We start from the raw sequence: 26052 nt of genomic DNA, 5'->3' as shown, positions 1-26052 counted from the left end.
AGCTTTTAAAATGAAAAAGGATACATATGAAAATCTGGAGCTGGGCATGGTGGTGTGCACTAGTAATACCTGTACTCAGAAGTTAAAAGCTATCTTGAGACATAGTGAGTTCAAGGCCAGACTTGGCAACAGAAAATTATGAATGCCTCCTGTCCCACAAGGAACAAAACAAAACAAAACCAGTCTATAGAGATGTGCTTTCCTCACAAACACCAGACCTGAGTTCTACTCCTCAGAATGTACACAAAAGTCAGATGTGGTGGCACATGCTTGCAGCTGCCTTGTTGGGTAGGCAGAGACAGGTAGTTCTCTGGGGCTCACTGGCCAGCCAATCTGACCTACTATGGTGAGCTTCAGGCCAGTGAAAGAAACAAGGAGATGGGCTGGAGATGTGGCTCAGCAGTTTAGAGTACTCATTGTTCTTGCAGAGAACCTGAGTTTAAACCCAGCACCCATGTTCAAACCCTGCTCACAATCAACTGAACCTCCAGTTCCTAGGCTTTAGACTTTCTCTTCTGACCTCTTTGTGCACCAGGCATACATGGGTGCACATATACGTGAAGACAAAACATACATACACATAAAATAGAATAGATAAGATAAACAAAAACCAAGGGGTGTCTGAAGCAATGGCTCAGTGGTTTAAGAACACACTGCTCTTGCAGAGGACAGGAGTAGGGTTCCCAGCACTCATGTCCAGCAGCTCACCTGTAATCTCAGCGCCCTCTTCTGGCCTCTGCAGATACTGCACTCACATGCACAAACCCACATGCAGGCAACATGTGCATGTATACCTCCCCACATGCCCAACTGCACACACAAAAGAGAAAAGATACGAGACAAGAAGCAGAAAAGAGGAGACTGGAGAGATGGCCAGTGGTTAGTAGCACTTGCTGCTTCTTCTGGAGGACCCAGGTTTTGTACCCAGAGCTCACTGTCTACAACTCCTGTTCCAAAGGACCTTGCACCTTCTGGCCACCACAGCCACTGCACTCGCATGGTGCACAGTCATACTTACCAGTGAGACACTCACATAAAATAAAAATAAACTAGTCTTTTAAAAAAAATCATAGAGCAGAGTCCAGAAGGTTCCAGACATGAGTGTCTGGATATCAACGCTTCTGTGAGTGTCCCTGGCTGGCAACACTCTAGACATGTCCTACACCGTGGTCAAGAACGTGAAAAGCTCTCCACAGGATTGCCAGTAAGAGACGCTGTCTCGAGTTTTTTAAAGGTGGACGGCACCTACAGAGCAGCATTTGGGCCTGGAATTAACTCAGCAGCAAGTCTCAAGACTCTGCCTGTCCCACCTGGGCAATCACCCAGAGTCTCATTTGCAGTGTTGGAGCAACCAGCTTTAGCTAAGGCCAAGAGTAACTGCAGACCATCTTCAGGAGCAGGAAGTTTTTCAAAACTGTCTTACCCTGTCTTAGCAAGATTTGGCATTCTTTTTTCATGTATCCTGCTTGTCCTGTCCAGACATTGTGCATTTTGTCAGTGGTTGAGGCATGGGTAGTTCCTTGCCCAAAGGCCAGTTTTGCCAAGAAGAAAACAAACTCCAAGTAGAGTGTCTTCAGTGCTCAACATTCTCTCAGGAATAGATTGGTGCTGCCAGGAGCGATTGTGTCTCATGTCAACAGAACCCTAAGTTATTTAATGCCTTATTCTACAGCTCTTTGAAGTGGTTGAAGATTACCAATATATGCAGAATACAATCTCTATGTATCTAAAGAGCCTGATTAGTCTAACTATAAATATGACAGGCATGGATGACTATTGACCTATAATTCTCAATACCTATATAACTTAAAGACTAAGACTTCATATTATAATAGTAAGCAATATTTAAACAACTGTGCAACAAATGAGGACAATGTCTTCAAAATTTAAATAAACATTGTATGAGTATCTTGATCAGGGGTAGAAATGAATATTGCAATATGATAAATATATCCTAAAATTGTATCAATATACAAAATACCTTAAGCATGTATGCATACAATATGACAAAAGAACTTGGCTTAGGTATACAAATATTGTAGATTAAAATAGGAACATATTCAATATAATTTAAGTTTGTATCAATATACAAAAATCTAAACCAGTGTAAATTGCCTATAATAACAGCTCACAGTATTCACTCTATTACTATTATTATTAGTGTGAGTAAGATCACACTAATCTATTATCCCATTCAATTTCCCTTTCTTCCAAAGAGATCCCTGAGCTTACATAATTTTCCCTCAACCCCCAACCCTATGCCAATTATAATCAACCCCTAAATGATGTCCCTAACCCTATGACAAACTTTGTTGGGAGAAGGGACATCGTCTTCTAGAATTACTTCCAGCTGTCATGGGGGTGATGTTCTTTCTATGGGATCCTGTGAAAGTAAAACGATGGTTAAGTTCCAAGATTGCTGTCTGGTATAATTGAAAATAGTCTCTGTTTGTTAGGGTTTTCTGAGGTTCCTATTTGGAATTCTATCCAGAACATTGTAAAAAAAAAGTGCACCATTTCAGCTAACAAAGTTGGAACCATCTTGAGCAGCCAGTACCCAAAACAAGTCTTATATTAGCACTATCAGCAACATGACATCATATCAACCAGGTGGAGTTGTTGTTGTGAGGCCCATCTTCTTTCTGAAAACTTCAAAGATTACTGCAGGAAAATTCATTGTTCATAGTAGAAAACTTAAACATTATTTATACAAACATATATTCAATGAAAGGTACAATAGAGACAAAATAGGTATGAAGAAAAGTAAAATTTTTTTCTAAATTTCTTTTTACTTTCTGTCCCATACCATGGCTCCTGACATGAGACAGAAACTCTAAATTTTTATTTTAACAAGATGCTTGGAGTTAGAGAAGGACAGAGCCATTGTCCAACTCCAAAGATAGCTCATACACCCACACACACGCACACGCGCGCGCACACACACACACACACACACACACACACACGTTTAAATGTATATGTTTTGATCGCCTGTCTTTATAAGTCATATTCTCTTTTTCTTGAAGATCCTTATTGAATAATTATTTTTCCTTCTGTCAGCATCCAAACATCCAGGGTCTTTTGAATTTTTGAAGATGTATATTTTCCTGTAAAGACAAGAGCAGAACCCTGCCCAAACCCTACATGATTTCCTTTCCACCTGTATGGTTGCCACCTCTGTGGATGAGCCATCATTTCTCTTTCTCAAGAGATTTCTCTTTTTCAAACCTAATCTTTATTAATTTTGATGGTATCCACAACTTTTCTTCTCTTGTTGAAACAAGAGCAAAACCCCTTTCCATCGCAGCATATCTCCTGGCTTCCATTGTGAGATCAACACATGAAATATAGCAACTGATTTAATTCAGCAAACTTTTCTTTCATTCAGTGTCTCTCTGCTGCTGTTCAAGGTCAATAAAGCATTATGCAATCATTTCTGGGGGTATTTTCCATCCCGTTCTGTTTGTTTAACATATCCTTTATTGTTTGACTTGATCTTTCTATTACTGTCTGACTGGTAGGATTGTGTGGTATACCTGTAATTTGTTTTATATTATAATAAGCAAAAATATTGTTTTATTTTCTTAGAGACATATGCTAGACCATTATCTGTCTTTATTTGTGCAGGTATACCCATGATGGCCATAACTTCTAATAAATGTGTGATTACTGAAGCAGCCTTTTCTGAGCTCAAGGCAGTTGCCCATTGAGAACCTGAATAAGTGTCAATGGTATGGTGTACATATTTTAACTTTCCAAATTCTGCGAAGTGGAACATATCCATTTGCCATATTTCATTTCTTTGAGTGCCCTTTGGCTTACTCCCTGCAGGTAGTGGTGCTTGGTTATAGAAAGAGCAAATAGGACATCTTTTTATAATCTCCTTAGCTTCTTACCATGTAATGGAAAACTCTTTCTTTAAATCTTTGCTATTGACATGATGTTTCTTATGAAATTCTGAGGTCTTCAACACATTTCAAATCAATAACCAATCAAATTCTGCTTTACCTTGTGCTAGAAGACCTGGCAGACCATTATGGGATCGGATGTGTGTCATGTATATGGGACAGAGCCTATTCCTGACTGTATCTCAAATCTGTATGAATAATGAAGCCAATTCTGTATCATCTGGTATAAATTCAGCAGTTTCAATATGCAAGACAATTCTTTATGCATATTGTAAATCAGTAACTATAATAAGAGGTTCTTTAAAATCCCTTAGTACAATGAGAATAGCATATAATTCTGCCTTTTGGACAGAATTATTTGGGCTTTGTTCCACCTTACTTAAATCTTCTGATTTGTAACCTTCCTTTCCTGATTTATTTGTATCAGTATAGAATGCAAAGGCTCCAGTTATTGGTGTGTCCTGTACAATGTGGGAAGGATCCAAGTAGTTCTCTTTATAAGGTTAATTCTATCACTTTTGGGATATTTGCTATCAATCTCCCCTAAAAAATTAGCTCAAGCTCTTTGTCAAGGTTTATTGTCTTCCCATAATTTTTTAAGTAGTAAATAATTTCATCAGTAGTAAAAGGTACTATACTTGCTAGTTGACAAAGTCTCAATTTTCCTTTTATAATTAATTCAGACATTTTCCCACATAACTTTTTATTTTTTTTACTAGGTTTATATAGTAAAAAAATCCATTCTAAGATAATATCTTCCCTTTGCATTAAAATTCCTGCAGGAGAAATTCTGGAAGGCAATTTGCAGTTAAGATTTGGATTCACCCTAACCACATGTGCCTCCTGTAATTTTTCAACAACAATCAATTCCTTTTTTGCTTCAGCTGTTAATTCTCTAGGATTATTTAAGTCTTTGTCACCATCAAAGGTTTTATTTAAATCAATTATTAGATCAGATGTTACCCCAGCAGCTGGTTGTAGCCTGGAAATGTCTCCTAACAATCTTTGAAAGTCATTAAGAGTCCACAATCAATCTCTCCTAATTTGTGCCTTTTGTGTTCTAATTTTCTGTAAACATAACTTAGGTAATTGACAGAATTGTAACTTAGGTAATTGACAGAATCTCCTCTCTGTATTTTTTCAGGAGCAATTTATAATCCCCATTTTGGCAAAGCTTTCTTTACTTCTTCAAAAATTCTTTCTAAAGTATCTATGTTTGAATCAGATAGCAAAATGCCATTCATGTAATGGTAAATTATAGATTTGGGAAATTTTTTTACATATTATTTCCAATGGCTGACCTACAAAGTATTGGCATAGGGTAGGGCTATTGAGCATTCTCTGTGAAAGAACGGTCCACTGGTATCTCCTAGTAGGTTGAGAATTAATATAAGTAGGCACTGTGAAGGCAAATTTTTCTCTGTCCTTTTCTTGTAAAGGTTTAGTGAAGAAGCAGTCTTTTAAATCAATAACTTTAAGAGGCCATCCTTTTGGTAATAGAGAAGACAGAGGGATTCCAGATTGTAGAGGGCCCATAGGTTGAATTACATTGTTGACCGCTCTTAGATCTGTCACCATTTACCAGATTTCTTTTTAACAACAAATATAGGAGAATTCCAAGGGCTTGTTGATTCTTCAATATGGTGAGCTCCTGTACCAGCCATTTAAAGCCTGCAGTTTATCTTCTGTTAATAGCCACTATTTAACCCATATTGGTTCCTCAGTTAACCATTTTAAAGGTAGGGCTGTTGGTGCCTCTAAAGGTTTGCTAGTTGCTTCGTGTTTTTGTACAGCCTGAATGGCTGGTGACCTTTATGTATAGTACCTTATAATATCCTTCCCAGATTTATGAGTTTCTGGGACTGCAGGAATGTTAATCTGGGTATTCCATTGCTGCAGCAGGTCATGACTCCATAAATTCATTGCAATATTAGCCACACATGGCCTCAGCCTTCCTCTCCATCCTTCTGTCCCTATGTATTCAACCCATCTCGTGCTTTGTTTCACTTGAGATAGGGTTCAAATTCCTAGTGATTGAATATCTGCCTCTTAAAGAGGCCAATTTGGATGCCAAGATTCTGGAGTAATGATACTCACATCCGTACCCATGTCTATCAAACTCACAATTACAATGCTATTTATACACACTCTTAGCTTTGGTCTTTGGTCATTTAAAGAAGTCTGTCAGAATATATGTTTCCCATTTCCTACTGAAATTTTTGATTTATCCTCCATGTTTATTCCATCATCCAGAACAGTATGTTTTTATACAGAAGGCTCTAGATTTTTTAATTTTCCTGGTAAGACGTCCTCCACAGTGACTGGGAATAACTGGATCACTTTTGACTTGGGGGCCTGTGAGAGGTCCCCCAAGGCATTTCCTGATTGTATCGGGTTGCCTTGTCTGTCTTTTGTTTATCTGCATTCATTGATCCAATGTCGACCTTTGCTACACCCTCTACATATACCTGAAGGCTGAGTCCTCCTATTCTTGCCATTCCTAGAGGATACATTATTCCTAGAAATTCTTTGTCTACAATCCCTTCTCAGATGTCCTATTCTACCACAATTAAAGCATTGGCATTTTGATATCTCCTCATACCTTTGGAAATTGCTTCTCCTTCCCAAGATTCAGCATGATAGTCAAATGGCTCAATGTTCATTGTATGCAGAATCCATTCATCCATTTGTGCTGATCTAACCTCTAATGGCCCAATATCTTTTTGCTATCTAAGTTGGCATTTTCAAAAGCCAGAGATTCAATAAGTACTCATCTAGCATCTGGGTCTGTTACTCTTATTTGTACAGCCTTAGTTAGTCTTTGTAAAGTTGCTATCTAAGTTGCTATCTAAGTTGGCATTTTCAAAAGCCAGAGATTCAATAAGTACTCATCTAGCATCTGGGTCTGTTACTCTTATTTGTACAGCCTTAGTTAGTCTTTGTAAAAAGACTAAAGGTTTCTCTCTGGCCTTGTGTAACCCTGGCATATGATTAAATTTGTTTTCCTAGTTCTTGAATACTGCCCCAAACATTTAAGGCTGCTTTGTGGCATAGGAACAAGATTTGTTAATCATAAAGAGCTTGAGCCTGTGGGTCAGCATTGGTGACCTCACCAAGAATTTGATCTTGGAAGTCTCAAGTCCTTTTGCTTATCCCTGTTGTTCGAAAAATTTAGCCTCTTCTCTGAAATAGCATTTAAACATCAGTTGAGGCCCTTCATCCAGGACTGCTGAAATTAACTGAAGCCAGTTGTGTGGCGTGGCTTTGATGCTAGAAACCCATATCTTTACTATCTCCCTAACAAATGCGGAATGCAAGCCATAAGTTACAACAGCTTGGTTAATTTCTTTTAGATCATTCATTCCTAAAGGTATCTATCTACCTTCTTTGGATCCTTTTGGGCCTTTAGAACGTGATGCTTTGTCAGAGTAGATTACAGGGTAGGAAGCTAAAATCCTGGGTAAATCATCTCTGACAGCTACTGGCAATGTTAAATCCTGTCTTTGTACCTTCTTTCCCTGTTCATCAGCTCCAATAATTTTCTCAATCATTTCAATTTTTTACTATTGTCTTTTGTAAAGCCTGAATCTCCTGGCCTATATATATTTCTAGTGATTTCATTGAGGCCCCTAGCCTCTGGTTCTCATTTTGCACATGTGATTCCAAGGTCTAAAGTTTTCCCTTTAAACATAACATCTCATCCTTGGACATTATTTGGATAGTGTGCAGACTGCCTTTCTGGAGAGATACTCTATCTGCTAAACTATCATAACTTTTTAACAAATTTTGATTGTCAAATTCAACAGTATGAATTCTTTAAGATAATTTCTCAGTATACTTTTACATGGATTCAGTTTTGTCTGTCAAATTAATGTTACCCTTTTCAATAGTATTAATTTTTTTCAGGTAAGTTTTGATTTTTGATGATATTAATCCTGCCAGCTAGCTGTTAGTTATTTGTCTGTAAAGACAGTATCATTTCTAAAAGTGCCTCATTCTTGGCTCTGTTATCAAACCATTTTCTTAAGGACATATTATGAAGAAAAAACTGAGTCCCAATATTCAATAAATGGATGTATCACAATAATCATATAAGCCTTGCAGAATATAATCCATAGTATTAGGAAAAGCTACTAAAATTTTCCATGGCAATGTTTTCTGCCATTATATAACTTTCAAGTTTATTGATTTACTAATTACCTGTTGTGAGGTCTGGTAAATTGCCTAAGGCGTAATAATCTTTATTGTTCAGCAGGTGTCATGGTTGCAGAGTCATGACTAGGGGCACAACCTGGTGCCACGAACAGTACTGAGTCGCTTTGGTTTTTTCAGCTTGGTGTTGGTTAAATACTGAGAAATATGCTTTGCTTGACAAATTAAAAGCAATCAAATCAACTCGTACATGGAGCAAGAAGCCAGAACTGACGGACAGGGAGCAGAAACTGGAAGCTGCACAAGTCATCACACAGCAGGGATAGAGGCAGTGGTGGAGGGGATGTGCACAAGCTTGGAAGATTTCCAAGTCACCTCACACAGCTCCACTGTGGTGGGGGTTTTACAAAAACCTGCTTAGGTAAAAGCAAGCCAGGCAGGTGGGGGTGGGAGACTCTGGGCTGTGGACCATTTAAGCCTTTAAGGTCCACCCAGTAGATATGAATCCGGAACCACGTGGGTGCCAGATGATGAAGGATCTAAAAAGAAATCCTACACTATCTCAGAATTGCGTATAATAGAGGGTTATTTATTTAGGGATAGACTCACAGATCACAGTCCTCTGCTAGAATGGGGAACAGCAACCGAATCCCGCCAGCAGAAAAGAGGGCTTTACATCGGCATTTATAGTATAAGAGGCCATGCTCGAGTGGGCGGGTAATTTAAGGGCTACTGGCTGTAGGAATTTCTACAACACCCAGAGAAAGACCCATAACACCTATGATCAGAACGACTGATAACAATATAGCCTGGAACTGATAATTTAGAGGTCTGGGTCTCTCCTTCGCTTAGAGCAGTAAGTTTAACTCCAGACCTAGGCCCATAGAAGCTGTAGCGTCTGGTGTATGTGCTATCTGATCAAGAGCCATCAGCTTCTCCATGACCATTTGTAGGTTGCCTGGTTACCTGGTGTTGTCTCTGTATAATGGGAGAAAAGTAGTGGCGTACTGATTTAAAAAACAATCCATGCCCTATTCATAATTTTACTGAAACCTTTTAGCTCTTTTGTCTATCACCTAATAATGTAACACACGAACCTTCTTCCCTAAGAATCTCCTGATGATCTAATTTCTTTCTTAACTAACTTTCTCCATTAATAATCTCACCAGACGTGTTCTAGACACTCCCATGGATCTGTGTTTGTGTGTGTGTGTGTGTGTGTGTGTGTGTGTAAACTTTATCTGGTTTTCTATTGGGCAAAAGAATTCCTGCCCTGGGACCTTCTAGGGTTGTTGAATTGCTGGTTTTAAGGGTATATATGACTGAGAACATTTGTAATGGGAGGGACAAGGAAGAACAATGTAGAGCTAAGAATAATGTAGAACAAGGAGAATAAGTAATGAGTGGAACAATGAGAAATGATGGATTGAAGAGAGAAAAATAAAGAATGGATAGACAGAACCTGTTGTGAGTAGACTTCTTTACCTCTCAGATCTTTACCCTCAGATTTATAGCCCCCTTTTAGCTACTCATGGCATCTTTACTTAAAAGCAAGGCTCACTAAATTCTTCAGAACTTGCTGGCAGCTTCATGAGTTAGAGAATCTCATTTCCTCAGTCCTTCCTACTTATATGACCTAGGAAAGGGGCCTTGTGGATCTTGTACATTTTGGGGACTCTCTGAGACTTGTGAGTTGGTTACCTCCTAAGTTTTAAAAGAACCACTTTCCAGAATTGAAAGAAAATTGTTATACCACCTTGCTTGGTATGGAACTCAGGTAACTATGCTTGCAAAGCAGTCTTTAAGCAACTGAGTTATCTCCCCAGTCTCAGATATCTTCTCTGTGATATATAATGCTGGGACAATCCAGGGCGGACAATCCAGCCTGCAAAGTTCCATAACATAAAATCTCAACTCTTCACAGGCATTCTCTTTCCCCAGCTTTACTTCTTCTCTTATAAACAGAGACTGCTTATTCATTTCTTGGCCACCCAGACCAAAAAAAAAAATCACACAGAAACTGTACTAATTGCAACATTGCTTGGCTGATATCATAGGCATATTTCTGGCTAACTCTTTTATCTTGAATTAACCCATTTCTATTCATGTGTATCGCCATGAGGCTGTTGCCTACTGGGCAAAGTTCTGGCATCTGTCTCCTTCGGCAGCTACATGGTGTCCCTTTGGCTCCACCTACTTTCTCTATATATTTCTGTTTGGATTTCCTGACTGACTTTGCTCTGGTAAGTCATTAGCTAGAACAGCTTTATTCATTAACAAATGGTAATAAAATATATTCACAGCATACAGAGGGGAATCCCACATCACCTCTCCTTTTCTGCCTAATTAAAATGGAAAGTTTTAACTTTAACATAGTAAAATTGCATACAACAAAACAGGTATCAAGCAAGAATTACAGTTATAATATTTTGTTTATTTGTATTTGGCAAAGTAAGAAAAATACTCTATCATCTATCCTATCATTGTGAGTCTAAAGTTTTATATCTAATTTATCTTTTATCATAACTAAACAGAATTATAACTATCTGTCTTCAACTCACCAAAGACTCCAGAAGGATATAATATTACCTAAGTAAACAGGAAGTGCATTGTAAGCAACTTCCAAAGTTCTAGAATTGACAGAGACATCTTGCTGCCTGGACAGTCACACAAAGTTCTTCTGTAACATTGGGGCATCCATCTTCAGCCTACAAGCCTGTAGTATCCAGCATACTTTTCCATGAAGCAGAAAATTTGAAGATCTGTTCTGTCTTGTAATGGCAAAGTCCATCAGTTGTTTTCTTCTCTGTCCGCAGAATGTCTGGTAGTTTCCTCTGTGAAGCAGGAACCCTGAAGGTTAGTGAGTGGTACAATACTTGCTCAGTATGCAGAAAGCCCTGGTTCAGTTCCCAGCACTGGGAAAGATAAAATAAAAAGAATGTACCTATTAGAATCAATTAAATAAAACATTAACCGCTACAGGTGGGTTGGTGAGTTGGAAAAGAGATTGAAGTCATCTTTAATATAAATTATTTTTGTTTGGCTTAGAAGGAGAATGCAAGCTAAGAATTACAGGGTGAGTTTTTGTAAGATATAAGAAATAATGGTCCGTTTATTGAGTATGAAGTCATGCTTCAGACAGACAGATCCTTGGACAGACAGATAGCGGACCCTTGTTCACCTCTGGTTATTTATTTTATTTTATGTGTATAAGTGTTTTATGTGCATATGTGTTTTGATACATGTATGATTGGTGCCCAGAATGCAGAAGAGGGTTTGGGATCCTCTGAAACTGGAGTTACAGATGTTTGTGAGTCACCATGTGGGTGCTGGGAACTGACTTTTGGTTCTCTGTGAGAACAGCCAGTTCTTCACAACTAAGTCATCTCTCCAGCCCTTACTATTATTTTGTGTGTGTGTTTGTGTGTGTGTCTGTCTGTCTGTCTGTTTGTCTGTCTACCATACATATACAGTGCCTACAGAGGTCATCTGGAGTTGGTGGCTATGAGCCCTCCAGTGAGGGTGTTAGGAGCTGTACCCAGGTCCTTCACATGAGCAGCAAACATTCTTAACCACTGAGTCATCTCTCCTGTTCTGCCCTCAGCTGTCTTTGGTGTTTATTTAATGATACAGGTTTAAGACCCAAGAGTTCCAAAACCCCATGTTGTCTCCTACATGAGGCCAACCTAATAGCTGTCTGTATCTGAGCCACACCATATCCAAGACACACAAAGATCATGAGATGCAATCATTCCCAGGCAGACATTTCCATGACTGTTCTGGTAAAGGTTTGATGTTGACTTTGGAAACAAAGCTGCCCTGTTTGCCAATGGCTGTGGTGTAAATAGTCCGACTTTTATGGATGCCAGTTTACTGGGGTGTTCTGGCTTTACACTGTCACTGAGAAAAGTACCATAATGAAAGCAACTTAGAGGAGGAAAGAGTTTATTTCAGCTCATAGGTTATAGTTCCTCACTAAGGGAAGTCAAGGCAGGAACCCAAGGAGAAACTTGAAAGAAAAACCATGGAGGAACAATTTCTTTCCTTACTCATGGTCGGTCAGGACCACCAGTCTAGGGAATAGTGCTTCACCACAACCTGGGCCCTCTATCTACAGCAAGACAATCCCTCACAGAGATGTCCAGAGGCAAATCTAGTCTAGACAATTCCTCAATTAAGACCCTTCCTTAGGTGACTCTAGGCTATGTCAAGATCCTTCTTAGGTGACTCTAAGCTATGTCAAGACCCTTCTTAGGTGACTCTAGGCTATGTCAAGACCCTTCTTAGGTGACTCTAGGCTATGTCAAGACCCTTCTTAGGTGACTCTAGGCTATGTCAAGACTCTTCTTTGGTGACTCTAGGCTATGTCAAGACCCTTCTTAGGTGATTCTAGGCTATGTCAAGTTAACAAGTGCTAACAGGAAAAACTGTTAACTCACAGGGTATGCAGTTGGTATGAGATATGCAGTTCGTTGGGATGAGTAATTTTGATTGTCAAGTTGTTTGAATTAAGAAACACCCAGAGGGTCTGGAGAGATGGCTCAGGGGACCCACGTTAAATTCTTAGCACCCATACAGTGGCTCACAACCATCTGTAACTCCAGTTCTAGTGGATCTGATGCCCTCATCTGGCCTCGACAGGCACCAGGCATACACTTTGCTCACAGACATATATGCAGGTGAAACACTCATGCCATTTTTAAATTGAAAAAAAAAATTCTAGGGGAACTGGCGATATTGCTCAGTTAGTAATAATAGATGTCTCAAATAACAAGGTTGACTTCTGATCTCCACACCCCTCACATACCACATGCATGTGCATGCCTCTGGGTTGAAACATTCCACCCTGGAAGAAGGCTCCTTAAGGCTCAGTAAGTTATAAATTAAAACATTCCCTCTGTCCTACTTGGCTTTTTGTCAATTTGACATAAATTAGAGTAATCTCAGAAGAGGAACCTCAGCTGAGAAAATGCCTCCGTTTGATTGCCTTGGGCAAGCCTGTGGTGTATGTTCTTGATTGCCATGCAGAGCCCAGTCTCTGGGCAGTGGTTCCTAGGGTGTGTAAGAAAGCAAAGTGAGCAAGCCATGGGGAGCAAGCGTGTAAGCGGCACTCCTCCACGGCGTCTGCCTCAGTTTCGGCCATGAGCGCCCACCCTGGCTTCCTTTAATGATGAGCTGTGCTGTGGAAGTGTAAGTCAAACAAACCCCTTCCTTCCCAAGCTGCTTTTGGTCATGATTTTTATCAGAGCAATAGGAGCCCTGACTAAGACAAAAGCTGGTACCAAAATTGGGATATTGCTGTGACAGACCAGACCATGCTTTGGGGCAGATCGTGGAAGGACTTTGGAACTTTGAGTTAGAAAAGCCACTGATGTTCAGAGCGTAATGAGCTATTGTGGGGACTTAGAAGATGAGGCCGAGAACAACGCACACAGTGAGGCCAGCTTGTGAGACTTCAGAGGGATGTTTCAGAGGCCCTTAAAAACTCTGTTTGGTATTTTTAATTGAGACTCTGTGGTTCTGGTCAGATGGGGGTGAATCTGTGATTAATAGGAGACCAGAAACACGTGAAATCTTTTCTTTCCTGGGACAATGGGTGCTGATGGGTTGGAGCTGAAGAATCAGCTGTGGTTAAGTGAGCAGCATCGCTGAGGTGAAATCTTCTGGGAGGTGTTTCCTCACAGTCAGCTCACAGTGGTTCAGAGAGAGGGTCAAGGCTGTATCTTGTGCTGGCAGCTAAACTTGGTGATGTGTGAAAGTTCCCCAGGCGGTACTGGTCTTGAAGACATGAAGAGGTCATTGAGAGCACCTACAGCTTTGCTCTGTGTGGCAAGGCTTGGAGCCCCCAAAACGAGGCCAGGGAAGGTGCAACTCTGGTCTTCAGCAGAAGCTCCAGTATTTGAGGTGTCATGGTGAGAAGCTGAGGCTCAGCGCCATGTGGCAGAGTCGCCAAAGAGAGCTGAGGAGAGTCCCAGAGGAGGCTTCTGGTGAAGGCGAAGCCCTGTTGCAGTACAGACCTGAGCGTTTTGGAGACAGGATACCAGCAGGTGTGGAGTGGAGCTGGTCTGGGGCTAGAATACGAGCTTTGAGGTTGTGGCTGGCAGAGCAGGGGAGCAGAAATGCTCAAGCCCTTGCAAGAGTCCAGAAGTGAGTCTCAGACTACTGACAAGCACTCGAGTGGAAAAGAGAAATAAAAAGGAGAACATGGCTGTTCTAGGTACGGTGGAGGAGAAGGTTTACTGTAGACGAGAGCGAGTCCAGAGTGGACAGGATCAGACTGAGCTGCGCCACGGGAGGAGGAGAGGAGCTGGGGAGAAGAAAGAGCGGGGAATGGGTGCAGCAGCTAGGAGGCCCAGAGGTGCAAAGAGAATGGGTAAACAAAATGCTGGGTTGTATAGGGAAGGGCAGGGGCTGCGGAGTTCAGGGGAGGGGCAGGGTCTGCCAGCAAGGAGGGCCCTGCAAGAGGTTGGAACTGAGGGATGCTGGGAGAATCTGCTGGCCAGCATCCACTTTGTTATGTTAAATAGGCACCTCAGCCATTTGTCCCAAGTTTGAAACCTAACGACTCTGAGCTTGCCACTGTTGGACTTTGGGTTTGATTTGATTGGACTGTGACTGTGCCCTGGCTCTTTCCGTGTGGAGTAAGAAACTATTTAACTTTTTTAAAACAGATGCCTATAGTTAAAAGACTTTGATGTATTAGAGAAAGTGAATATTTTGAAAAGACTGAACTTTTTTCAAGTGTTTGAATTTTTAAAGACTGTGGAGGTTTTATAAGTTGGAACGTTTTGTATAGTTATAGTGGCATTAATATGAGCTCTTGGTGACAAACATGAAAGGAAGCCTTATGGTTTAATAGAGATGCATCAAGGTGCTAAGTAAGGGGTCGCCCTCCATGGGAGGCTGAAGCGATGACTCAGTGGTTAAGAGCTAATCTTGCTCATGCTAAAGACCCAAGCTAGGTTCTCAGCACCCAGACAGGGCAGCTGGGAACTGCCTGTAACTCCAGCTCTGGGAATCCAACACCTGGGGCCTCTTTGGTGTCCGTAGGTATCTGCATGAATTCATACACCCTGACTTCACACACACACACACACACACACACACACACACACACACACGAGTTAAAAATAAGCCAGCCAGATGTGGTGCACACCCCTTTAATCCCACTGCTCAAGAGGCAACCTGGTCTACATAGCCGGTTCTAGGCCATCCAAGAATGCATAGTAGATCTTGTCTAAAATAAAATGATTATTTTTGAATTACATGTACATTCTTTCCAGGAAGGAAGGGTGCGGAATACTCATGAAACTCTAAAAGTAAACAAACGTCACACGTCTGGGAAAGCTAAAATTCCCAAGATTTGCAAGGCTCCTCTCCAAGGTTATAGCAACAAAGGCTGGAGGGGGAATTCTCCCACCTGCCCAGCTGCCTGCCAGCCATGGACAGAGATCCAGGGCTGCGGTGTTCGTGAGCCCAGCCGTGCTCGAGGGGCTTTGTCATGGTGCCACTGTCTCCATGTTGTCCCTGCTTGTGTGAGGAACCTCCAAAGCTCCACTGGGCTGGACTTTGGTGTGATTGTTGGTCTGTCATTGGTTTCCTCCTCCCCCTCCCTCATGTCCTCCCCTCTCCTCCCCCCCCTCCACTGAACTGTGGGAAGGTGCTATTTCTCCCTCTATGTCTTCCTTATCAGGATGGTTGTTCACATCCCCTAAACTGTGAGCTAAAATAAGCTAATCCCTCAAGTGGCACATACCACCTACTCTGTCGCAGCAAACAGAAAATGGACAGATAGGATACAACATACACAAATGGCTGCAAGTGATAGCTATTAGCTTAACTGTAAATGCCATTGTATGGACTGATTTATTAAAATTTATTTATTTGTGTGTGTGTGTGTGTGTGTGTGTGTGTGTATTTTTACACCATGTGCATGCATTGCCTGCAGCAACCAGAAGACAGCATCAGATCTCCTAAACTGGAGTTACAGGTGGTTGTGAGCCACCAGGTGGGTGCTGTGAATTGAACCCAGGACCTCTGCAAGAGTAGTCAGTGCTCTTAACCGCTGAACCGTCTCTCCAGCTGTTTTATTTTTCAAATTACTTCACTATGAATTTATGTCACTTGAATTTAACAATGGTTGTGTTTACCAACCAGTTCTTAAGTGCCTGAGGCCTCTCTGGTTGTTTCCATAATCATGAGTGGGCACTGCCCCTCTGCCTAGCTGAACGGCCTTTTTATTCACAGGAACTGCACTTGGCTTTTATGATGTTTACTATTTCCTGTGGGCTGCCCACTGCTGGAATGAAGGTTGCACAAGTAGGGATTTGGGGTGGACTTTTGACCATCTCTTCCCAGCAGCTAGATTGAAGACTGCTGAGAGAGAGAGAGAGAGAGAGAGAGAGAGAGAGAGAGAGAGAGAGAGAGAGAGAGAGAGAGAGAGAGAGAGAGAGAGAGAGAGGAGAAGGAGATTCGTGGCATAACAGTCTTGGGAAGTAGTTAGGGATGGCTTGCCTGAGGCCAGCAAATCTATATCACACTATTAGCTATCTCTGTATCACATTCATAACTCTGTCTGAGGGAGGAGCCTGGGCCTGAATCCCTGGGTCTGAGGGAGGAGGGCTGGCCTGAATGCCTGGTCTGAGGGAGAAGGGCTGGGCCTGGATCCCTGGGTTTGAGGGAGGAGGCCTGGGCCTGGATCCCTGTGTCTGAGGGAGGAGGGCTGGGCCTGGATCCCTGGCTTTCAAGGTCATTTGTGTTCTGCCTCTGTGGGGATTAGAGCCTGGGATGAAGGTTGGAGATGAACAGCAGAATAAGCCAGACTTTGCTGGGACTTGAACTTAGCTATCCTCCCCTACTCTGACTAGCAGAAGGAAGATGCTCTGTTTGTGTAGTTACCAGGGAACAAGGCAGCTCAGAGATGGGCAAGCCAAGCACAGCAGGTGGGCTGCCTGAGCAGGCCCTTTTCACAGCACATAGTGCTCGTGGGAATGGACTAATGAAAAACATGAGGAAATTAGGAATGATTGCATTTTTGTTTTTATTTATTTGGGTAAGAGTTTTGGAAGCAGCCTTCTTTGGATGTGGGTACTGGTCCATAGCATCTGAACGCCAGCTTCTAGATCCAGTGAGTCTCAATCTGTGACAAGAAGCTATGAGGGATTCCAGAGTCTGGGGGAGGAGGCAGCGAAAGCAGAGGGACAACTGGTAACGATAGGATGAGATGGATTATCAGTTGCCCTGCATCGTCTTCTGGATCCAGTTTTGGTAATTGCACAGGTTTGTGTAGACTCCTGGGAAGCCAGGCATGGCACAACGCTCCATTCCCCAGGACACAAGGCCCTGGAGCTGTCCTCCACACACCAGGGGTCCCCCAGAATCGCCCTGTGAGGAGGGGGAATGGGAATAGGGTCAGCCACAGGGGTAACAGTTAGACACCAGCCCTCCGCACTTCTGAGCGCAGCCTCGGGCCAGGGTAGTTGCTTCCCTCTGCGCTGTCCCATCCCGGGACCTCCAGGGATCTGACGCCCCACCCACTCAGATGGCTGCATCTCTTCAGTCCCTGTCTTTGCCTCTCTCGTGATTAACTTTGGCTTTCCAGCAGGTCCCCAAATCCCCCTATATATACATGCCACTCTATGCTGCTTCCACGGACCTAAGAAGTTAGATAAAACAGGAAACTGAGGCATAATAGGATTAGGTTCAAAGGAGCACATAATAGGATTAGATTCAAAGGACAAGGCGCTTCAGCTGGGTGATTCCTGTATATCTGTGCCTTTGAGGTCTCCTTCCAACCACATCCTCTGACTTTTCTGTTGAGATACTGTGGTACCCAAGACCAAGCCCCAAAGCGTCCCAAATACAAATCTGGGCCTCACCTGACAGGAGTCCTTTCCGCCTTGGGGCACCCCAGCGCAGACCATGCCAGAGGTGATGATTCCAGAGTAGGCCCGACGGCACACCTCCTCTGACATGATGTCGACATTCACACACTGCAGAGCGTTGGGGTACCTGACTGAGGTGGGGACACAGAAGTATCACAACTGGAGAACTATGGTCCAGGGCCAGCCCCCCCCCCCTCAGACCCAGGGTGAGGGCTCCTTACCAACGGGGCTGGATGTGGTCCCCCAGCCTGACACGCGGCAGGGAGTCCCTGGGCTGGCACAGTTCCTGGCCACAGGAATGGCCCTCACTGCTCGGCCCAGCCGCACCTTCTTCTGCAGCTGCAGCAGCATCAGGTCGTTGTTATGGGCCCGGGGTTGGTACTGGGGATGAGGTATCTGGCGGACCACACGTACCACCTGCTGAGTAGCTTCCCACCTTCTTAGGTTGTGCTTGCCCACGGCTACGTGAAGAATCCTGTACCACAAACCCCAGGAGTAAATGCTGCTGAAAGTCTGACCACAGAGCATGCTCCAGCCCCATTTTCTTCTGTGGTAATGAATTTCACTCCGAGTCTAACCCATGTCCCACTAACTGTGGGCTGAACATCGTGTTTCCTCTTGTGGCCTTCCCTTCTCATGGCCTGGGCATTCTCTCTTTACCCAACCTTATTTGACATTTCTTCCTCTCGTGGGATACACTCAAGGGCAGTTTGGAGCTCCTCACTCAGTTCCTGCATCCAAACAGGTTTCTTTGTTTTGAGTTCTGAATCAGCCTGGGCTCCACACTCTGGACTAGGCCTCTTGGTCTAGATCCTTTATAGACTCCACATCATGACCTAGCTTCTGTGTTGTGTTTGATACATGGATCTGGGTTCATGGCTAAACTCTGGAACCCTGGCATCTGTGAGTGATGAGCATGAGAACAAGAGCGGTCACTCACGGGCGGGCACAGTGAGCAGCAGTGATAACCCACTGGTCTGAGAGCAGCACCCCTCCACACACAAGGCGACGTCCAGGACCCGCCTGCAGGGCCACTTGCCACGGCTGGGAGTTCGGAATACACGTGTAGCCACCAAGAATTTTATCATCTCCTTGACCCTGGACAAGGGCTAGGGACAGATGGGGTGGGTGAGGCGGGGAGAGAAGGTGAACAAATGTCTTCTAATTCCCAACTCTGTACAATGCCCATCAGACAGAGACGCTTCCTTGTGGCCCAACACCTACACTATCCACCTCTTTCTGCTCCAAGTAGGATATGCACTCATCACTGCCCCCAACACAAACGCGGACTTTTTGCCCCCCTCCACTGACCTCCATGGTTTCTGTCGCTGTGCTTGTGTTCAGATCATCCAGGGCCTGGCTGTAGCTGTAGTCTTTGACTCCACACTTCCCTGAGCACTTTCTTTCCTCGAGGTTGACAAGATGTCTCTCTGAGCTCAAGACTGGACTTGAGTTCCCGGCTTTCTTCCTACCTCAATCTCCCACGTGTTGGGAGTTGCAGCACGTACCAGCATTCATGGCTCCCAGGAATATTTTTGCTTTCCATTTTCATGTGGTATGCATGTGTGTGTGCACTTACATGTATGTGGGTACACATAGGCATGACACATGTGTATTAATGTATGCACATGTATGTGGAGGCCTGAAGGTATGTTGGGAATTTTTCTTGATCACTTTTCCACATTGTTCACTGAGGCAGAATCTCTCAGTCCAATCCAGGGCCCACCCTCTTTGGTAGTCTTACTAGTCAGCTTCCTTTGGGGATCCCCTGTCTCTGCCTCCCAAAGTTGGAATTAAAGGATGCCCATCACAGCTGCCACCTATGTGGGTTCTGGGCATCTGAACTCTGCTCATGGTCAAGTGGCAAGTGCTTTAACTGCTGAGCCACCTCCCTGGCTCTCCAGTGCTCCCCACAGAACACCACATGCCACTCAGTGTGGCCTCTGGGACCTCACTCTTTCCTCCACAGTCCACCTTTATCCTCCCTTCCATGAGCAAAGACAGCCCGCCCCTGGGCCTGTCAGAAGTCCCTCTTCTCTAATTGCTTATTTTCCCCACTTCCTGTAGTGGCCTCTCTCCCCAGCATAACATGATTAAGAAAAATCCAGAGACAGATATTGGGGTTCAATATGGAAGTCAGAAAAGCAAAACAACCAGCCACTGGTCTTTTTGAGGATTCCTGGAAGCAGGATGGCCATTTTGGACTGAGGTAGAGGTAAGAGCCACTGGTTGGTTGTTTGCTTTTCTGACCTTCAGATTGAACCCCAATATCTATCTCTGGGTTTTTATTAATTGTGCTACATCCAACTCTATTTCCTGGTGTCTCCAAACTTAGAATGAAGGCATGAACTTCTAAGTTCTAAGTGAGATCCTCAGCCACATTGTGCGCTCTCTCTCCCCTCTTTCTCCCTCTCTCCTCTCACTCCCCTCTCTCCCTCTCTCCTCTCTCGTTCCTTTTCTCTCTCCTCTCTTTCTCTTCTCCTCTCTTTTCTTTCTCCTCTCTCTCCCTCTCCTCTCTCTCCTCTCTCCCCCCTCTTCTCTCTCTCCCTCTCTCCCCTCTCTCCTCCTCTCCCCTCTCTCTCCCCCTCTCTCTCTCTGTGTCTCTGTCTCTGTCTCTGTCTCTCTCTCTCTCTCTCTCTCTCTCTCTCTCTCTCTCTCTCTCTCTCTCTCTCTCTCTCTCCCAAAGATTAACCTCAAGCGTCATTTATCATGTATCATCCATCTTTTTTTGTTTCTTTGAGACAGGGTCTCTCAGTGGCCTAGAGCTTCCTAATTAGGCCAGGCTGGCTGGCCAGCAGGCCCCAGGGTGCTCCTCTCTCTGCCTCCTAACCTCCTTGGGACTCTTTCTAACCAGTTTGCCCCCAAGAACATATTTATACCCCAGAACCCATCCCCAGGTCACCCCAGAGTCTCCAGGGGACCCCATTGCTCTTACCTAGTGCCAAGGCTTGGAGTACGGTCAGTAGGAGGAACATTCTAGAGCTGGAGGTCCAGGTCTAGCAAATGCAGAGATCAAGTGGAAGAGAAAGAACCGGAAACAGACTCGGGACAGAGAATCCCACTCACACTGAGGCCCAGACCCTCGGTGACATGGGGACAGAATGAAGTGGTAGAGGCCAGAGCTGTCAAAGATGGGGTCGCAGGCTCCTCCGGTTGTGAAGGAAAGATGCCGACCCGTCACTCTGGCTTCTTGCAAGTGTGAAAGGAGCAGGGTGGTGTCTCTTCCTGGACACGCCAGCAAAGCCTTTTATCCCTGGTCTGGGCAGCCGGCCCTGCCCCCCACCGCCCTCCTGGCTTTTTTTTTATTGCCTAGTTCTCATTCCAAGATTCTGTGCTCCCTTCCCTCCCATCTCTGGCCAGATGAGCAGACACAGTTATTAATGGGAGCCCCTCCCAGTGAAGATGCTATAACCTGGGAAGAATGGGGATAGGGTTGACCCTGGGCAAGGAGGATGGGAGAGGTGGCCAGCCTAGTCAAAGAGCATGCAGTGGATGGGGAGAATCTGGGTGGGGGCTCCAAAGATGATACTGGGAGGGGCAGAGGGAAGATAGATAGATAGATAGATAGATAGATAGATAGATAGACAGACAGACAGACAGACAGGTAGGTAGATAGAGGGTAAAAAACCAGAGACCCAGAAAGAGAGGGAGACAGACACAAGGGCCCAATGTGTGTGTGTGTGTGTGTGTGTGTGTGTGTGTGTGTGTGTGTGTATGAGAGAGAGAGAGAGAGAGAGAGAGAGAGGAAGAGAGGGACACAGACACAGAGACAGGGACCCAACGTGTGTGTGTGTGTGTGTGTGTGTGTGTGCACATAAGTGCATGTGATTCAGAAAGAAAGGGACACAGACCCAGAAAGAGCAGGAGAGATGAAGGTGAGTTGAGAAGAGCCTGTTGTGGGCCTTGGAGTTGGGGGGTCCCATTGCAACCTGCCCCTCTTGGTCCCTCCCCCAGCCTCTTAAAGTACCTAATGATTATAATTTTTCTCCGAGCCTTGGCAATCCCATGCCTGGACCACGCGGTGACTCACAGCCTGCAGCCTCTCTCCTCACCGCACCTCATCTCTCTCCTCACCCCACCTTGCTTCCCAGTGACTTTCTTCCTGGAGAAACTGCTTGTGACTATCTCTCTGAGACTGTGCTTCTCTTGGGTCCACCTATACAACTATGGAAATCTGCATGCCTGGCTTTCTCTAAACTATTTCTGCTAACTGGGGACTTGGTTTACTAGTTGATCTGAAAACCCAGCAAGGATCTTGCTGAGTGTGAAGACATACTCATGCTGAAAGGAAGAATCTCTGGTGATCTAGGGTCGGCGGCACAGGGGGCAGCCCCACTGTGACAATTCATGCTGGGTTCTACACAGGAGAAAATGTCAGAGAAACCCATATGCACATGTGTGCACACACTCAAGATGGATGTAAGCTCAACATGTCTACCTCCAGGCCTTGTACTAGGATCCAGGCAGGCCGGATGTCACTGTTGGGGCAACTGGGAGAAGGGCACATGAGTTTCCTGCCTCTGAAACTAAGGCTGAGTGTGTAGTTGTCTCCATGAAAAGTTTACAATACAACAGGGTTCATTTTCCTCAGAAGGATACCCTGAATGGTGGGTATGGTGGCTCACACCTGTAATCATAACACTTAAGAGGCTGGGGCAGAAGGATTACCATGAGTTTGGGGCCACCTTGGATGATATAGTTCCACACCAGAAGAAGAGGAGGGAGACCAGGAAGAAGAGGAGAAAGAAGAGGGGGTAACCAAGGGCCATGGTGCCCACAGGACTACTGGCAAAAGGTTGTGGAGGAAACCATGAATGAGAGAAGCCTCCATGACCTGCCCACCCATCACAGCCTTGTGACAGAAGCATCCTCTCCCCACCAGACTCTGAACTCCCCTGGGACTCACTCAACTTGCTCAGCATCATTTTGGTTCCCACGGCACGGTTACTTAACAGTTTGTGATGAATGAATGAAGGAATGAATGAATGAATGCACTAATCACGCAAGTGTATGTCCTCAGTTCCAAGCTCGGGGTCTGGTGGGACAGGTCAGCATGAAACTCGATCCTGCTAGAGCCCCAGGAAGGTCCCAGGGTTCTGCAGATGCATAGGAATTTGCCAGGATGGTTAGTGATGGAAGAAGCATAGTGGAGACTGTCAATAGGAGGATGGTGTGCATGCACCTGAGAGGCTGAAAGAGAAGAGAAAGAGGCAAGGGGGTGAGGTGATGGGATGGTGTGGGGTCTTGGAAGGGAGCAGAGGGCACTTCACGTTCACTAGGGACTCTGAGAAGGTGTCTGGCTAGATCCAGTGATGTGTCAAAGATACCAGAGCATATGCAGTCAGTTCAACAGGAATAAGGTGTATCATGGAGACCAAAGGAAGCCCATGGCTTAGAGGAAGGAGCAGTGTGGGAGCCCAGCAGATGCTGAGGAAGAGAGGTGTCTTGGGGGCTAAGACACATTATTTGTTTGAGTCCTCTGTTGTGCAGTGCATGTGCTTTGTGTGCGGAGCATACACACATGTGGGTGCGTATAACTGCAGGAGAAGGCCAGAGGAGGACGCCAGGGGAGCATGCCTGGTGTCCTGGTCTATTGCTCTCTTTCTCTTCCTTTGAGGCAGGTCCTCTCATGAGCCTGGTGCTAGGCTCACGGCCGCTAAGTCCCTGAGTTCCTCTAGTCTCCACTGCCAGATCACTGGGGTGACAGGCTTGCATGTGGTCACATCTGGGTGTTTTCAATGTGGATATTGGGAGTTTGAACTCAGAGCCGCATGCTTGAGCAGCCAGCTATCAGCACGGAACCATTTCCCCTGCCCCTGGAGTGCTTCACCTGCATGTATGTATATGTATCACATGTGTTCCTGGTGACCACAGAGGCCAGAAGAGAGCAGTGGACCCCAGGAACTAGAATATCAGATAGTTATGGGCCACTGTGTAGGTGCAAGGAACTGATCCAGGGTCTTCTGCAAGAGCAGTAAGTGTTCTTCACTACTGAGCCATCTCTCTAGCCTGCTGTGAGACAGTTTTAAGTGGGGGTAGTGACCTTGGAGGACAAGGACAGCAAAGAGACCTCTTTGGAGATAAAGGGTTTTAAAGGTGTGTGGATGGGGAAGAGAGCTGAGGGAGCTGTGATTGGGGAAGTGGAAGGAACCGCTGGGTGTTCTGGAAGACATATTGCCCGTGCCTTTTCCCAGCTAATTGTCTTTCAGGACAGGTCAGTGGGACTAACTGTATCCACACTGTCGTGCTCCATCAGTACCACCCAGTTCACCCACAGGCTTTGCTTCCCTCCCCCCTCCCTTCCTGTGTGTGATATATGCATCTGTCAGCCTTTATGTGTGCATGCATGTGTGTATAAGCCAGAGGTTGGTTTTGGGTGTCTTCCTCGATTGCTCTCCAACTTACTCTTTAAAAAAGTATGTTTATGAATGTTGTGTGCATGTGTGCCTCTGTGTGTGTGTGAATGTGTATTTGTGTGTGTATATATATGTGTATATATGTGTATGTGTGTATGTGTGTGTACATGTGTGTATATATGCGTATGTGCGTGTATGTGTGTGTGCGTGTGTGTAGGGCCATATGTGGGACTCAGAGAACAGCTTACAGGAGTTAGTATTCTCCTTCCATCATGTGGTGACCTGAAGACAGAACTCAGGCCATCAGATGTGGCAGCAAGAACCTTCATTCACTGAGCTACCTTGCCAGTTTCACCCCTGGTTTTTAAAGTTGGCCTTTTACTTAACTCAGGTTAGTCTTGAACTCACTCTCTTCCTGCTTCGGCCTCGCAATGCTGGAGTTACAAATGTGCTCAGCCAGGCCCAGCTTTCTCGGCTGTGTCCTTTTTATTTTCATCTTGAGGCAGGGTCTCAGGTATCCCGGGTTGGCCTCAAACTGCTAAGTAGCAGAGGATGACCTTGAAAATTCTGATCATTCGTCCTTCACCTCCTGAATGCTGGGATTGCAGGCACACGCCATCATGCCTGGCTTATTCGGTGAGAGGGTGCAGCTTAGGGCTTCAAGCACGCAGAACAAGCACATGCTAGACAAGCACTGTGCCCACTGAGCCACATCCTCAGCCCTCTAGCTCTGCTCTGTATGTAAGCTGGCTTCTTTTTGCCTGCTCTTTCTATTCTCCAGCCTGCCTACCTTTCCTCTGCCCCAATGCTTTCAACTAACATTTACTAAGCACCTACTGTGCATCTGCCCAGTATGATTCCAGGTACCAGGAGCACAGTAATGAACAAAATTGGCCAAATAAGAAAAAAATCGCTATCTTGTATTCTGAAAGGAAGGAAAAGTAAATGACTGCAATATGTAATTACAATTATGTGTCATACAACATTAAGAGACTATATGAAAAGAAGCAGGGGCTGGAGAGATGGCTCGGGGTTAAGAGTGAGCAGTGCTCTTGCAGAGGCCTGGAGCTGGTCTCCCGGTACCCACTTTACACTCACAGTTCCAACTCCAAGGGATCCAAAACCCCTTCTGGCCTTTCAGGGTACTTTCCGTGTGTGCACATACACAAAGACATCTGCACATAATCAGAATTAATAAAAAAATCCTTTCTAAAGGGAGGCAGAGTGCTCTGGGGTAGAAGGGTCTGGCAGATATGAGACCACAGAGGGACCAGTGTGTTTAGAGGAGAAGGGAAAGGGGTGTGTGTGTGTCACGAAAGTCTGTAGACAGTACCTCATGTCGGGATTACAGATTGGGAAACTGGGGTTGGTTGAGAGGAAGTGGCATGTTTGCCTATCTGAGAAGATGAGGCAGTATGAAAAGCCCACAACTGTCCTGAATCTTTCTTCTGTCACCCAGGGCAGCTGCCAACTTCGTCAGCACATCTGCTTATGTGACCAATAGGATTTCACGCCGTGTTGAGCAAATTAACTCACCCCATTGTCGCTCTGACCTTGCATTGTACTGAACAAGGAAGTCAAGATGAAGTCAGTTCTCTTGTCCACGGTTGCACATGGTGCTCCGGACCAAGAGGAAGGGCTCTTCCCAACTGCAGTTGGGAAATATTCAAGTGGATGGTGCGGCCGGCTAAGTGGTGAGATTAGTCCCAGACGAGAGGAAGGACGCCTCTTCCATTGTCCAGGGAGGAAGAG

General features: G+C 44.7%; 1 protein-coding gene across 1 annotated transcript; it reads right to left on the bottom strand.

Annotated features, from left to right (window-relative positions):
- Positions 1 to 17081: 17081 nt before the first annotated feature.
- Klk14 (kallikrein related peptidase 14) lies at positions 17082 to 21588 on the bottom strand. The gene is made up of 5 exons (XM_038313787.1): positions 20880 to 21588; positions 18885 to 19053; positions 18166 to 18419; positions 17939 to 18075; positions 17082 to 17444 (listed from the first exon to the last, which is right to left on the bottom strand). The coding sequence occupies exons 1-5, from the start codon at positions 20917 to 20919 to the stop codon at positions 17292 to 17294; spliced, it is 753 nt and encodes a 250-aa protein (XP_038169715.1). The 5' UTR covers positions 20920 to 21588; the 3' UTR covers positions 17082 to 17291.
- Positions 21589 to 26052: the final 4464 nt, after the last annotated feature.

Source organism: Arvicola amphibius, chromosome 12 (assembly GCF_903992535.2).
Source record: "Arvicola amphibius chromosome 12, mArvAmp1.2, whole genome shotgun sequence".
Lineage (NCBI taxonomy): Eukaryota > Metazoa > Chordata > Mammalia > Rodentia > Cricetidae > Arvicola > Arvicola amphibius.
The sequence above is the reverse complement of the archived record's forward strand: the minus strand, read 5'-3'. Positions and strand labels throughout refer to the sequence as shown.

Bases quoted from the DNA above. Each gene is read 5' to 3' on its own strand.
- Klk14 (XM_038313787.1), bottom strand. From the start codon at position 20,919: ATGTTCCTCCTACTGACCGTACTCCAAGCCTTGGCACTAG. The intron at 18,420-18,884 runs GTGAGTGACCGC...TTTGTGGTACAG, and splicing joins GCTGCTCACTGTGCCCGCCC to GATTCTTCACGTAGCCGTGG. The intron at 18,076-18,165 runs GTAAGGAGCCCT...TCCCCACCTCAG, and splicing joins GACCACATCCAGCCCCGTTG to TCAGGTACCCCAACGCTCTG.